At 42.1% G+C, this 15,513-nt stretch overlaps 1 protein-coding gene across 2 annotated transcripts in view; it reads left to right on the top strand.

Moving 5' to 3' along the window:
- The window catches only part of LOC147014465 (magnesium transporter NIPA2-like), a 43,835-nt gene that overhangs the window by 16,263 nt on the left and 12,059 nt on the right, over window positions 1–15,513 (top strand). For both annotated transcript variants that reach the window (XM_085852418.1, XM_085852419.1), the window contains 2 exons: window positions 7,837–7,927; window positions 15,465–15,513. The exon at window positions 15,465–15,513 is cut by the window's right edge and continues 112 nt beyond it. In XM_085852418.1, the coding sequence (XP_085708544.1) occupies window positions 7,837–7,927; window positions 15,465–15,513 (140 nt within the window). The remainder of the gene's footprint in view (window positions 1–7,836; window positions 7,928–15,464) is intronic.

The raw sequence follows: 15,513 nt of genomic DNA, 5'->3' as shown, positions 1-15,513 counted from the left end.
GGCAGTCGCTCACGGATAATTCCATGAGGTGGCGGGTCGCTTAACCGACCGTGAATGCCAATACCTCCACCGCGTAGCGTAGGGTCTTTTTGTCTAGAGCCAATTTACCTAATTAACCACGCGGTGTCTACCGGGGAACCACACCCTCGGTACATCTTGCCCGAACTGGATCACTCTTCCAACTACCAACTACCTTTCCGGTTCGGATGCAGCCGAGCGGAACTACCAACAATGTACCGGCTAGGATGAACAGATTATCGGGTATAAAAACCTGGCTAAACTCGGATCCGAACCATGCTGGACCAATGAAGGAAAAGACGAAAATGAACTGGGAACATTTCTAATAATTAGCCGAAACCCCGTCACAGATGGATTCCGTTCATTCAACCACCCTCACCAGCTCAACCACATTCGAGGGACATGGACTGGACAGGGCGTGCTTGCCCCCGCTTACTCATCCCCCACCCCTGCCCCATTCCTCCCCGCCTCCCACCCTCCCCCCCCCGCCTTCAATTTGCTTACTCCCGCCCAAAAAATTTAATTGCCCCACCCCCCATCTCTTGATTCCCCACCCCACTTGCCCCCGCCCTTTGTCCACCCCCTCACACTCAACCCCCCTAATTCACCCCAGCCCCCGCCCAATCATCCCCCACCCCATTTCCCCCCGTCTCCCGCTTTCAATTTGCTTATCCTCGCCCAAAAATTTGCTTACCTTGCTCCCGCCTATTCACTGCTTGCCCCTGCCTCTTCACTCCTCGCCCCAGTCTCAACGAAAATTGTTTATTCTGCTTCAGAGTTGAAGGTTGACTATTGCCACTATGTGCGATACACTCTTACAGGTACAAAGTTTCTTTCAGTCCAGGTCACAGTACCAAGAAAATCGTGACGCGACCACGAGGAGGAGCACAAAATTGGTCCTTCAGTATTAATATATAGATGGTTGATTTACAATCAACTTGCAAAAGGACTCGGAGCAGACTTATCGTGAGATATACAGGCAAGATTTACAATGATCAAACACTTAAACAGTTCTACTTAACGATGGCACCACACACTCAGACACGCACTCAGATGAAAATAAACCCAGGTGTATTGCAAAGGACCCCTGCAGCCAGAGAGGGAGGTGAGCTGAGGTCGCAGTTCTTTTGGGGTACCTGCACGTTGGAGGGAAGGAATGCTCCGTGGTGCGGCACCTGTCAGTGGTCGTGCAGCTTGGCCCACAGCCACACTCGCGGAGACCGTGTCCACGAAGGAGCCTGGGTGGAGCAGAGCAGAGTCCAAGACGGGTATCAGGGCCGCCGACAGGACCCACGAGAGACCCGGTCAAGATCGGGTGCCCTCGAACCAGCGCAACAGACGGGCTGCCTAGGCGAGACGTGGGCAGACCCTCCGCATCACGACCCTCCTTCTTTCTTTGGCAACCCGTGACCCCAACCGTCTCACTCCAACCACTGTCTCACTCCAACACTGTTTCTCTCCAACCTCAGACTCCAGCTAACATGGTCGACCCACACAGAATTCTCTCTCTACCCTCTCAGGATGGTGCCGTAATTTATCTCCCAGCCAAGGACTCTACGCTGAGGATCGCTTCGTAATTTATAGATCTCTCTCAGCGGGGAGGGGCCTTGGTGAAGCCGACGCCACTGTCTGCCCTGATTGGACAGGGCCTCCATGGGTCTGCCCTTTCTGGACGGACCCATCGAAACCCCCATGGGTCTGGGCGGACCCATGGGGGTTTCGGCCATGCTGGGAGAACCCCCCCCCCCTCCACGCGTGTCTGGACTCATCAAGAAGAAGCCACAACACAAAGATTTTGCCCCAGCCAACGGGCCTTTGGATACAGCAGGTGGACAGTGGATCGTGATGGGGGATGGGATATAAAGATTTATTACCGCAACGCACCCCTTCGATTTCCCACTAAACACGAGGAGGGAATCTGTCTACACATATACTAAACTGCATAACTAACTTTGGGTCAGCTGTATGTTTGAATGCATACGGTTCCTAGAACCGTAACAAAATATATATATATATATATATATATATATATATATATATATATATGTATATGTATATATATATATATTTATATATGTATATATATATATATATATATATATATATATATATATATATATATATATATATATATATATATATATATATATATATATATATATATATATATATATATATATATATATATATATATATATATATATATATATATATAATGTAGTTTTTGGCCCTATCCCTCAATGATGAAGAATCACTTTAAAAATTCTAATATCTGGATCTTCACCAATATCAAATCGATTCGTCCTGTCACACACCCACCCTTTCTATCATGTTTTGTTCAAATCCGTCCATAATTTTTGAGAAATCCTTCTCGCAGACAAACAGGGAAGAAAGCAGCACCTTTGTCCACCTTCGGTGGTGGAGGTAATTAACCCATTGTTTTTAGTATAAACTAGGCATGCATGCCCATCGCTTTGCTGACTGGTTTAGTCTAAAGACAGCATGTTGTACTTCACAATGTGTTGATCTCAATGAGAATGAAAAATGAAATTTAACATGCAAAAAAAGAAAAAAAACATCATAAGAAAACCTTTAAAAACCTTCTCTGAAACCACCTAACTGATTGATGCGAAACATTACACGTGTGATTGACCACACATAGGAAATATAATTTGATAATGACATCATTGGTCACGTGGCCTGGAAGCTTTATTGAGTCAAAGGAAAACCTTTTAAATTAATCTTTGCTGAAACTGTTTAACCAAACAATGCAAAACGTAACATACTGTACATGATCGACTACCGAATGGACGTTTTATTAAAAGGAGTGATCCGAAACAGTATTTCGGATCGGCTTCTGTTGGCAATAATACAGAAAGTGGGCAATATCTCAAAAATATGAATTGGACACCTTGGAGTTTCACCTTATCAAATGTGGCTAATTTTGACACATTTGGAAGTGACATCATCATACGAGAAATGGGCAATATCTTGAAAACTAAGACTCAAAGACAGCTGGGAGTTGCATGACTGTAAACATAATGTCAAGACTACCTGACAAAGAATGTGTATTCTAAATCTGGTCTTATTTTTACCCTGATCCATCCGTCACTTTACTTTTTGGCAACCAGCCTATATGAGCTGCAGGACCCATTGATCCTCTATTTTTATTATTCTACAACATCAGGAACCGCTACATTAAAGCTCGAGGTACTTCTGCTTCTTTAATTCTGGAAATATGGGCTTTTAACACACAAATCTCTAAGATTAAACAGACATGAAGTTTTGTTCCAAGTATATCTATTATTCGCTTTCAAATGGAACCATTTTTACTCCTCTACGACAACAGGAACCCTTTAGAATGAAGCGTGACACACACACATGGATGGACTGATGCATCTTCTTTCAGTAATCGATGGAATTTGTACTTTTTGTGACTTGTCATGAATCTGCTTCACTCAGTCCGCCAATATTGTTAAGCAGCATAATGATACAAATAACTGTAACGTGTCGTACCTCATGGGGGTAAGGGACAAATTTTCATTGTGCACATGACTGGCTCGCAAATACCCCTAGAACCTATGGAAATTTGCCAAGCAATTTTTGATCCTTCTTATATGGTGACATACTGTATGCATTGAATTGGTGTATTTTAGTATGGTTTAACTAATTTAAAAGTATAATTACTAGTGGTGTGCAACTGGTATTTATGAGCAAATACTCGTGTATATATTTATATATATTTTTTTCTCAAAACGTTTACCTTATGACCAACCTGGGTTTCGTGTTCTATTTGTTTGCAACCTCTCTCCCATTGTCTTGCTTCTAATTGTATCTCTCCATCTCTGCACATTCAGCTGAACAAGCGTCTACACCTCCTCCAATGAGGCTACTCACCTCAAAGGAGCAACACTACTAAATCTGAGAATTACTTTCTTTTCATTCCCCATCTTAAGAAGTTCCATTCAACTTCAAATTTAAGAGCTTTTTCATTAAATAGTTGAAGGAAGAAGAATTAATTAATATAATTCTAATTTGCTTCCTTTTCAACATGATGTTACTTTCTGTTCGAAGTTTTTTTTTTTTTAACTTATTTTTAGTTGTGTTTCTATTTGTAGAAGATTGAACTTGAAAGAACAAGACAAGATGAAGGGGTAGTTTATTTACATTGGAGGTGTGAGGAACAGGTTGACATGGGGTGGATGAACAAACAGAATGACAGAAAGAAAAATAAAAGCCTCCTGGGAGGAGTTTGTTGCTTGGTAGAGAGGTGTTTTGGGAAAAGCTTAGCAGGGGATTTAAAAATAGAAAAAGAAGGGGGTACTTAACCTCAGTCAAACATAAACTTTTCTCTTGAATATAAGAGTTCATCTGATAAGTGGTAAAAGTTAAAGCCAATCTTGACACTTGTTCAGCAGCCATCCCAGAGGGCCTCAGTGCTTTGATTTCCCCCCCCCCCCTTCCCCTAATCCCCAATAACTTTCCCAGTGCTTCTGCCCTGTCTGTTGCAAGCCTAAGCCTCACATTTTCAGCCATGTCTATTTGATGAAGCCTGAAGGCAGAAACATTTGCCCAAGACTAGCTTAAATGCTGGCTTTCACACTTCCCTTTCAGGGTTGTTTTAAATTTTTGAATTGGCCTCTCCCTTATCCTTGTACAGGTTATTCTTCAATGATTGGCTTGCCATTATAGTAGAAACATTATTGGTAATCAGCCCTATTTTCTCAAAGGGTGCCATAATGTTTCATTTGGAGTGTTCAGAATTATTCCCATCTTGCACAGGCCAAAGGTCTTCCATTAATAAGCATTGTCTTCCTTCATTATTTCAGTGCCCCCTGTTTGTGGTTGTCTGATTTCCTCTATGAGCAGAAACATTGGCTGGTCTTTGTTCTGCAAAGCAGCATCTTCGGACTTGCTCCATATTTATCTTGCCAAAACAAAGTTTTGCAAGATATGTAAGTCAGCTTGTATGTTTTTTTTTTGTCTGTAATCACGTATCGATCACTCTGCAGAGCACAGTTATCATTGGAAATTTTTGTAACTTCGCATATCAGAGGCCTATAGAGGTCCCTTTCAGCGCATAAAATTTCCAAGGTCAAAGGTCAAGGTCACTTTGTCGCAAATCAGGGGAGTCGACGAAACCCTTATTTTTTGAGTTTTTATCGGATCGTCTTAAAACTTCATGGGAATATAGATCATGGTGTGGCGCTCAGCTGATTAATTTTTAGTGGTGATCGACCTTGACCTTCATGGTTAGTGCTGGAGGTCAAAAGTTTTTGACCCCAAGGTCAAATTTTGAAATCTTAGATACCATATCGAGTAATACCTCATATGAAAGCGCTTGATAAGTGCTTTCCAGATCTGTCAAAAGTTTGATGCTATGACATCATTTGATGTCATAGCATCAAAAATCCGTTTTTTCATCATGACATCATCAAATGATGTCATGATGAAAAAACGGATTTTTTTCATGGTTACTCTGTAGAATGATTCTCATCAGAATCTCTCGTAGGCAGATATTCCTCAAGGAGTCGCTCCTGGTGGATAGCAGCTCTGTTCACCTCAGTGTGACCTTAAAGAAGTCACACGTGGTCACCTTTTGGCAAGATACGGGTCACCCTGCGGGTGACATTGGTTTTTATTTTGTTTGTTTGTTTGTTTACATAGTCGAGGCTCATGTAAGAGCAATAATTGGTACATTGAAACAGAAATTAAAGGAACAGTTGAGAGAGTGGGGTGGGGACACCATAAGCAGAGTTGATGAATATCAATGATTGGGATGATTCTCTGGAAAACCAATGTTACCATTTTGCCGAAGATCCTACTCTGTGCAAAATGGTACCTCACACTTGTGAACGGCTGACTTGCTGAATCACTTTCATCATACCTGGATAAAAATATGCCGCTGGTAAGATACTGGAACTGGTCGCTGGTCATTTGAACGCTGGGAAGTCACACACTCACACGGTCTCTCCACAAGGATCAACAATCAAACTATCCAATCCATTTCTTTAGACAGCCACTGGAAGAGGGGCATTCCCTGGAACTCCTTTGCCTCACTTTGGGCCATAATCTTTCACACCCTGATTTATATTTCTGGCCAACAGAAGGTTAGAGATGATGAAATGGTTGGAGCATTCGCTTCGTGATGAGGAGGTCAGTGGCTCAAACCCTGGCCGAGGCCAACCAAAGATTTTTTTTTTATTGTATGTGCTGTTTCCTTACTTGATGTTCAGCATTTAAAAGTTTAAGAGCATGAACAATCCCCATAGGTTCACAAGCATGGGGAGGAGGAAATTCCTGCTTTGGGAATGCCCCGCTGAGTGTGGTGAGAAAGGCAACACGGCTGTCATGGCATCGCTGGTACCCAGAGTACCCCAATAAGTGATGACACTTATCCCAAGCTCAGCAGTGTGCGTGTGCGTGTGTGATGTCAGTCAGCCAGCTCCTCTATGAGCCTTAGATCATGTAGAAATAAAGAAACATCATGGGTCTCGTGCTTTGAAGAGATCTCTTTGGGGAGAGTATGGTTGATCGATGTACTGTTGACGTTACATGGAATTGAGAGACATATGCTCAACTAGAATGGTGCTCAGCAGAGTGCATGCCTCCACCATGCTGAACAGTTCACATTTTGTATTCCACTGATGAACAGAATCTGGATCCAGACCTCCAAATTCTAATCGGCTTGTTTTTGTCACCACCTACCTAACTCATCCACCAAGTTTCATCCGAATCCGTCCATAACATTTTGAGTTATCATGCCATATATCGTTTTTGGCCTTATCTCTCAATTGTAAAGAATTGCTTGTAAGATTTAAAGAAAACTCTCCTATCAGGATCGGATCTTTACCAAAATCGAATCAATTCTTCCTTGTCACACACCCAACCGGTCCACCAAACTTCATCTGAATCTGTCCATAACTTTTTTGAGATATTGTTCACAGACAGATAGGAATAAAAATATAACCTCCATCCATCTCTGGTCCACCTTCTGTCCCAGAGGTAAGGAATGCTTGAGTTGATTTCTTTTTCTTTTGATTTAAAATTTTTTTTTTATTTTAATTTATTCAATCTTTGATTTATAGCCATGGCATTCTCACCTGGCATATGTTCTTCATTTGATGGGTTTTTCTGTGGTGAAGTATCATATATGGTCAGATTTTAATCCTTCACACTTGGTCACATCAAAATCTGACTCATCTGCAAAACAATTAATTTGCACACAAGACTTCGACACTACCTTTCATTGATAATGAATGGGCCACTTTATTTGCAGTATAGTGTTTTTTTAACTTTGGCTTGTAAATAATTTCATGTGTTTGTTTGTTTGTTTGTTGGTCCGTTACTCTTTCATGGCTGAACCATTGTACCTAGTCAGGCAGTGCTGCCACAGGCAAAAGGTAACCACCATCAAGTGAATAACTCCATTGCTTTTCAATATCCGCCAGGAAAACCTCTCCTTGGCTGGGTGGCGCCGAATAGCTCCTCTTGTGAATTATATAATGTGGGTGGAAAAACACCAGATAAAATATATGTATATATATATGTGTATATATATATATATATATATATATATATATATATATATATATATATATATATATATATATATATATATATATATATACACATTACACATACTGGTTGATTAGAATGGACTTTCAGGTATTGTACATTACTTGTATTTGCATTTCATAAGAGTTCATAATATAAGGTAATTAACCATCATAATCATTGTGTTGTTGATATATTATATATGCTATTATTCATTCTTCAGCGATAATGGTGTTGTATGTGTGTACTTTGTGTATGCAGTGGGTGTAGGTGAAGGGGCAAACTTTGCAGCATACACCTTCGTACCTGCAACACTTGTAACTCCACTTGGAGCACTGAGTGTCCTCGTCAGGTATGACAAAGGTCTTTTTTTTTTTAACAGCTACACTTGTACCCTTAATTCTTTCATCACAAACATAAATTGGCTGTACACACACTTTTGAGTGTGTAGGGTAAGTCCATAACAGCTCCAACCTCAGGCATATCAAAACTGTGGCAGAAGAGGAGCATTTTGAAGTGTAAAAACCAAGGTGTGGCCTGCTTTGAAACCGTAATACTCACAAAAAAAAATAGTAATAAAAGGAGCACACATCAAGAGTTTGTCTTGAGTCCAACCCTCTGTCGGATATTCCAGAAATGTGTTTTGGGCATATCAGTCAGAGCCTGTCAATCGCACACACTTATGACGGCAACGGTAAACTGATTGACAAATGAGAAAAGTGATAATTTATATTCAGATTCCCCTGTGCAAAATTAAATTAATATTAAACTTTCTTTTCAAAAATTAGTCTTGCAAGCGGCTCACTTTACCGCTGTTAACTACACCAATGAAACCGAGAGTATCCATGCACTGGAATCCGACACTCGGTTGCGTTTGATTCTGGTGTTCCATCTCGGTGATTGAGAGAGGGTTTTTATTATGGGTTACATAGAAATTGTAGTGAAAATATTGCATTGCTGTTTTGGGTAAGTGTGTAATTGAGCTGTGATTATAACATGGCTTTGAAATATTGCATTTTGAACCCAAAATACTCTGTGGCTCGAATCCGCAGGTTGAAATTGAAGCGTAAAATGTTCGTTTTATTTTTATTCCCTGTCTAGAAAGGTTAGTAATGTACTTGTGTTCAGTTTGTACATGTCATACAGTACCAATGTGAGGATGGAACTTGCTGCATCATATATAAGATGTCAATGATGTTGTCAATTCAGCTTGAGAATTAAAAAATTAATAATAATTTCCATGCTTTTCATTCAGTAATTATAATCATGCTCTTATAAAGTAATTGAAATGTTGAACATTTCATTGAAAGTTTAAAATGAGTTCAATGAGTGGTTAAATATTTACACTTCCCAGCCATGAGTCTATTATATTAGCCTGTCTCCCACGCAGCGGAAGACTGCGTTTTGCAGTCGTGTCTATCTGTATGTCTGTCTTTCTGTCCATCCATAACTTTTTTTACCATTTGAGATTTTCGCATCAAAATATCAACAAACCTTTATTATGTGAATATGAAGAATAATGATTAATAACTATCAGGGACCCATGGAAAATCGATGTGGTGTAAAATGTGATTTCAAGACCTCAACCCTCCTCTGATGTTGGGCGATTAGGTCTGGCTTACAGTCGGCATTCCAATTCATCCCAAAGGTGTTTGATGAGGTTGAGGTCAAGGCTCTGTACAGGCCAGTCAGGTTCTTCCACACCGATCTCGATAAACCATTTCTGTATGGACCTCGCTTTGTACATGGGGGCATTGTCATGCTGAAACAGGAAAGGGTCTTCCACAAAGTTGGAAGCACAGAATCCTCTACAATGTCATCGTATGCTGTAGCGTTAAGATTTCCCTTCACTGGAACTAAGGGGCCTAGCCTGAACTATGAAAAACAGCCCCAGACCATTATTCCTCCTCCACCAAATTTTACAGTTGGCACGATGCATTTGGGCAGGTATCGTTCACCAAACTCTTGGCATCTGCCAAACCCAGATTCGTCCGTCAGATTACCAGATGGTGAAGCATGATTCATCACTCCATATAACGCGTTTCCACTGCTCCAAAGTCCAATGGCGGTGAGGTTTACACCACTCCAGCTGACATTGGCATTCCGCATGGTGATCTCAGGCTTGTGTGTGCCTGCTTGGCCATGGAAACCCATTTCATGAAGTTCGCAACGGATAGTGCTTGTACTGATGTTGCTTCCAGAGTCAGTCTGAAACTCTGTCGTGAATGTTGCAACCGACAGACGACTTTTACACGCTACGCGCTTCAGCACTCAGCGGTCCTGTTCTGTGAGCTTGTGTGGCCCACCACTTCGCAGCTGAGCTGTTGTTGCTCCGAGACGTTTCCACTTCATGACAACAGCACTTACCGTTAACCGGGGCAGCTCGAGCAGGGCAGAAATTTGATGGTGACTTGTCCTATGACAGTGCCAAAATGAAAGTCTCTGAGCCTTTCAGTACTGCCATTTCTACTGCCAATGTTTGTCTATGGGGATTGCATGGAGGTGTGCTTGATTTTATACACCTGTCAGCAATGGGTATGGCTGAAATAAATGAATCCACCAATTAGAAGGGGGTGTCCACATACTTTTGGTCATGTGTATAAATGTATTGATTTATATTTACGGTAACGTGCCTGTAAAAAAAAAATAATAATAATAATAAATAAATAAATATTCAAACTGCGAGCAACAAACAACAACCACGCAGGCCGTTTCTTCGCTCTTGTGTGCCCGTACGTGCGTGGCCCGGAAGTTCGAATAATATTCGCAGTTCCGATTATTCGCAATTTAGTTTTAATACCCAATTATTCAATTAGCGCCAACGTATTTTACCTTTTCGTAATGCCGGGGCAAGGAAAAACAAAAAGAGAAGAGAGAGAAAAAAAATTTACTTCCTGGTTCGGAGCATACCAGCACTCTGATGTTACCAAAATTTATACACCGTCTAATATGAAAACGATCATAACTTGGGGCATTGTGTTTATCTATAAATGCGAATAAGAAATCGAGAAATTATTAGAATACACGAAGTCATCATTATCCGGAAGTCCGTACGTTGTAACCCGTAATGGATCCGGAAGCCCATACGTTGTAACCCGTAATGGCGAACGCGGCTGAGCTTCCCTTCCCCATCGGCCACGCCCACGCAACAACGTGTCTTGTCATTGGTTTGGTAAATAAATGGCCATAACTTGGGAAGCACTTGTCCGATTAATATCAAACCTTGAAAAGGCACATCCTCAGGTCCCCAGCAATATACCTGGCAAGTTTCAATTAGATCGGACCAGCGATTGTCGAGAAACGGCGGTCAGACCCACACACACAGACACACACAGACACACACAGACACACACAGACACACACAGACACACACAGACACACACAGACACACACAGACACACACAGACACACACAGACACACACAGACACACACAGACACACACAGACACACACAGACACACACAGACACACACAGACACACACAGACACACACAGACACACACAGACACACATGCACACACACACCGATTGCTGGAATTATAGATAGATATATACATACATATACGTGTGTGTGTGTGTGTGTGTGTGTGTGTGTGTGTGTGTGTGTGTGTGTGTGTGTGTGTGTGTGTGTGTGTGTGTGTGTATATTTTTTTATTATATATATATATATATATATATATATATATATATATATATATATATATATATATATATATATATTACACGAGCAGTCACCCATTGAAAAATCATGGAGCTGGATGCTTTGAATAAGGTAATTTTCATGATAAAACAATTGAAAAATCTTGTTTTTTCAGTCGATCACCTGATTCACCAACAAGTGATGAAACCGGTCTGGTAGCTGATATGAGGGGGTGTATAGCATTTGGGATTCTCATGCGTGAACGTCCTTATAGTTGTTGAGGAACTCTGGGAAGGGTTCGAAACACATTAGCACTTACTTTGTGTAAGTCTTCCTGGGTTGCTTTATGCAGCTACTTCGGCTTGAGGAGTGTGGGAGGGGTCAATCGTGTGTGTGTGTGTGTGTGTGTGTGTGTGTGTGTGTGTGTGTGTGTGTGTGTACATATATATTTATCTATATGTATTTTTTTAATATATACATAACACTAGGAAGAATACCTCCCCCAAGTGACAGGAATAAGCTTGCAAAAGTTTCAGTTCCCAATGATGGAAAAGTTTAAGTAATATTTCATGGACTTTAAAAATGTTGAGTTTTTCGATGCAGTGCAAGAAGCGGTCGCTATGGACAGACACCATGGTTCACAATATATAATAGATGACTTCTGTTCCAACAAGGAATTTCAACACAGAAAGAGACCATTTGGCCCATGAAGCCTGTACAATGATCGTCAACCTGTCACTTTTTTGTATACAGAGTCGAGGCTCGTGGAAGAGCTCGAACACTAAACGGATCAGGGCAAAAGGAACAGTAGCGAGGGTAGGAGGAACACCAACAGTGGAGTTGAAGGACAAAGTAGAATAAACCTTGGACAAACAATGGGGTAGGAAGAAATGGAGCGGACATGATGGATACAGAAGGAAACTTCTTCCTTCCCCTCCCTCCTCTCCCCTCCCTTCCCCCCTTCCCCTCCCCCATCTCCCCCATTCAGACTAGGTCGTATGCTATTGCCTTCCCAGCAGTAGTTCAGACAGGAATTTGTACTTTGGCCACAGTGCTGGCGATAACTCGCCCATTCTTCGTGAAGGACACCATGGGGATCTTGACGTCTATTCACTAATGTCGGAAGACAGGACGCCCAGTTTAATGCATCGAAACGACACACTCATTGATGATTCACCCCACCTCTGAAACACCAGGATGACATTTTATAGCTGGGTCGAGATTCAAACCCGGGCTAGGCAGTTTCAAGGCGAGTGTGGGTACCTCGAGGTCTTCTTGTTGGCCGAGTTTGTATGGTAACGCACTGTAAATAAACAAAAACTGTGATTCCATGTTGTATGTATATGTTAAAAATGTACATATAATAAAAGTATAATCCAAATGCAAAATATTTTATGGCACTGCGTTCAATAATTACTCGACTTTACTGTTGCCCAAGGTCACCCAAATTAGCCGAAATCCACAGCAGACTGCTGAAACGCACTTTCTTTCCTTTTAAAGGAATTATTTGAATAGTTAAGTACAGGAAAGAAGGTAGACAAGACTCTCTCATAAATGGAACAAACCAAGCGAGTCAAAAGACAGAAAGATGTAAATTGGAACACACAAACCTATATACAAGAAGGAGAAATAAAACTCGAAACCTAACCCACTGGGCACCAGAGATCACAGTCATACAAGACAATAATGTAGGTAGGACTTCCTTTTGTCTAGGATGTACAGGGTGGACGCAGAACTCTATGCAGTCTGGTTTGGAGATGAGCGAGAAGAGAGTCAGTGACGATGGTGTCCAAAGATGAAGTAAAACGGCCACGAGCAAGACGACTGATGAGTAGGCCTTCAACAAGGCCATGTGGTCCTCTTTGTCCTTTTCCCCAACGAGGCCTCCTATTCGGCACTTTGTCTTCCTCCTCAGTGCTTCTTTGCACTCCATGCATGTGGAGCTTTCCTGTCTGAGGTCTTTCTTCTTCTTTCCAAAGGCAAGGTGATACCAGCTTGGGTCTTTGCCAAAACTTCTGCAGAGCGAACCACAATAATTTCTGCCTCACAAGCTCCTCCATGGATCACTTGCTCTGTCTCCATCCTCACGAGCCTCCCTCTGCTGTTCAGTGGAGTTATCTTCTTCCTCATGGGAGGAGTCCTCCTCTGGAGTGTCACCCACACCCCCAATAAAAATTAATGTGCATTGCAACTCCCGGCTCCATCGCACACTGTGCCACCGTGGCTGGCACACACTGGCCAGAGATCGTAATTGGCCTAGTTGCACACGTGACGCGTGTTCCTCTGTGATGGGAAGTCCATACCTAGCCCTGCCAACAAATGAGGTATTTACAAACGCACAATGTTTATCACGCTTAAAAACGAGGTATTTACAAACACACAATCTGTTTACCCTGTCTATAAATTACATGTGCTACCTTCTCAGTGTCTGCAACAAATGACTTACTCTGACAGATCCCTGTTGCATGGCAATCTAACCTACTCGAAACACATACCATATTACACTTGTCAGTCTTGGGGGTGGGGGCGGGGATCTCCCCCCCCACCCTTCTACCCTTCCATGAAACAATATACGAGGTCCGTCTAAAAAGTAACGGGACTGACATCACAGAAATTTTATTCCAAAAAATATATTGAAATCACAGCTTGTCCCCTTCAAAGTAGTTTCCCTCCAGTCTCACACACTTGTCCATCCTCTTCTTCCATGCTTCGATGCACCCCCGGAAGGCTTCTTCTGGAATCCTCCGGAGCTCCGTCATCACGGCCCTTTTGATGGCCTCCATATCAGGAAATCGGGTCCCCTTGATCACCCCCTTGAGCTTGGGAAATAGGAAAAAATCACAAGGGGCCAAGTCTGGTGAATACGGGGGTTGCTCCAGAGTTGGTACGTTCCTCTCTGCCAGAAACTGTCGGATGCTCAGGGCACTGTGAGCAGGGGCGTTGTCATGGTGGAGCACCCAGGTGTTGTTCTCCCACAGATCCCTCCTCTTGTCCCGGACTGATCTCATGAGGCGCCGGAGGATCTCCTTGTACACGTATTGATTCACTGTTTGACCCTGTGGTAGAAACTTGAAGTGGACGATGCTCTTGATGTCAAAAAATGTGATGAGCATCACCTTGACGTTCGACTTCAACATCCTTGCTTTCTTTGGTCTTGGTGATGACGGACTTTTCCACTGACGACTCTGCTGTTTGGTCTCTGGATCGTAGTCGAATATCCACGATTCATCGCCAGTAATGACTCTCCCAAACAGGTCTGGATCGTCCTCGGGGTGCTCGATTAATGTCTTGACACACAGTGATTCTTTGCTGTTTCTGTTCCTCGGACAACAGCTTGGGGACCATCTTTGCGTACACCTTGCGCATTTCGAGATTTTCAGTGATGATGCTCCAGACAGTGTCCTTGTTGATGTAACGATCCTCAGCAATCATCCGCACCGTGAGTCGACGATCTCCGTGCACCATCTGCTTCACTTGCTCGATGTTGTCCGCCGTTCTGCTCGTTGAAGGTCTTCCAGACCGTGGATAGTCTTCAACCTCCTCCCGTCCCTCTTTGCACCTCTTGTGCCATTCAAATGCACGTGTACGTGACATCGTTTCTTGCCCGTAGACTTGCTGCAGCATTGCGAAGGATTCCGAAGGTGTTTTGCCAAGCTTGGCAAGAAACTTCAGATTGGCTCTCTGCTCACGACTCATAGCGCGGCGACTCAGACTAGACAACGTGTAAAGCACGACCTGAAAAAAAATCACTTATTTTTTTTCACTTTTTATCACTAAAAAGTAAAAAATCACTTTTTATTGAACAAAACTTTTATTGTGAGAATATGGAGAAAAGAATTAAATATTCGGTCAAAATGTGAAAGGGCAGAGTCATCGTGGCCTTAAATAGCCCTTGTTGACCCTGCCGCAGCGTGTCAAGTGCGAGACACCATTGTTTTAATTAAAAAAAATCTTTTTCATGTTTCTTTATTTCACATTGAGCTTCAGTGTGTCTGTCGCGGCCATAACATTTTTACCGATTGAGCTTTTGTCATCAAATCTTCAACAAATCACCATGAGAATGCAGAGAACACAAATTAATAAAATGTACATTTTTTTTTTTTTTTAAACTGTCGTTTTCATCAAGTCTAGTTTGAGTACAAAGTGGACGCAGACGAGCTTTACAATTTTGAGATTCTTTCTAGTTGTTGTTATTGTTTAACTAATATTATTAACATATTCCTGTTTGATTTTGTCCTAATTCATACAGTGCTGTGCTGTCATCCTTCTGTCTCAATGAGACGCTAAATCTGTATGGA

The sequence above is a fragment of the Eptatretus burgeri genome, chromosome 13 (assembly GCF_056783735.1).
Source record: "Eptatretus burgeri isolate ZD-2024b chromosome 13, Ebu_testis_v1, whole genome shotgun sequence".
Taxonomy (NCBI): domain Eukaryota; kingdom Metazoa; phylum Chordata; class Myxini; order Myxiniformes; family Myxinidae; genus Eptatretus; species Eptatretus burgeri.
Note: the sequence above shows the minus strand (reverse complement) of the source record. Positions and strands in the feature narration are given on the sequence as shown.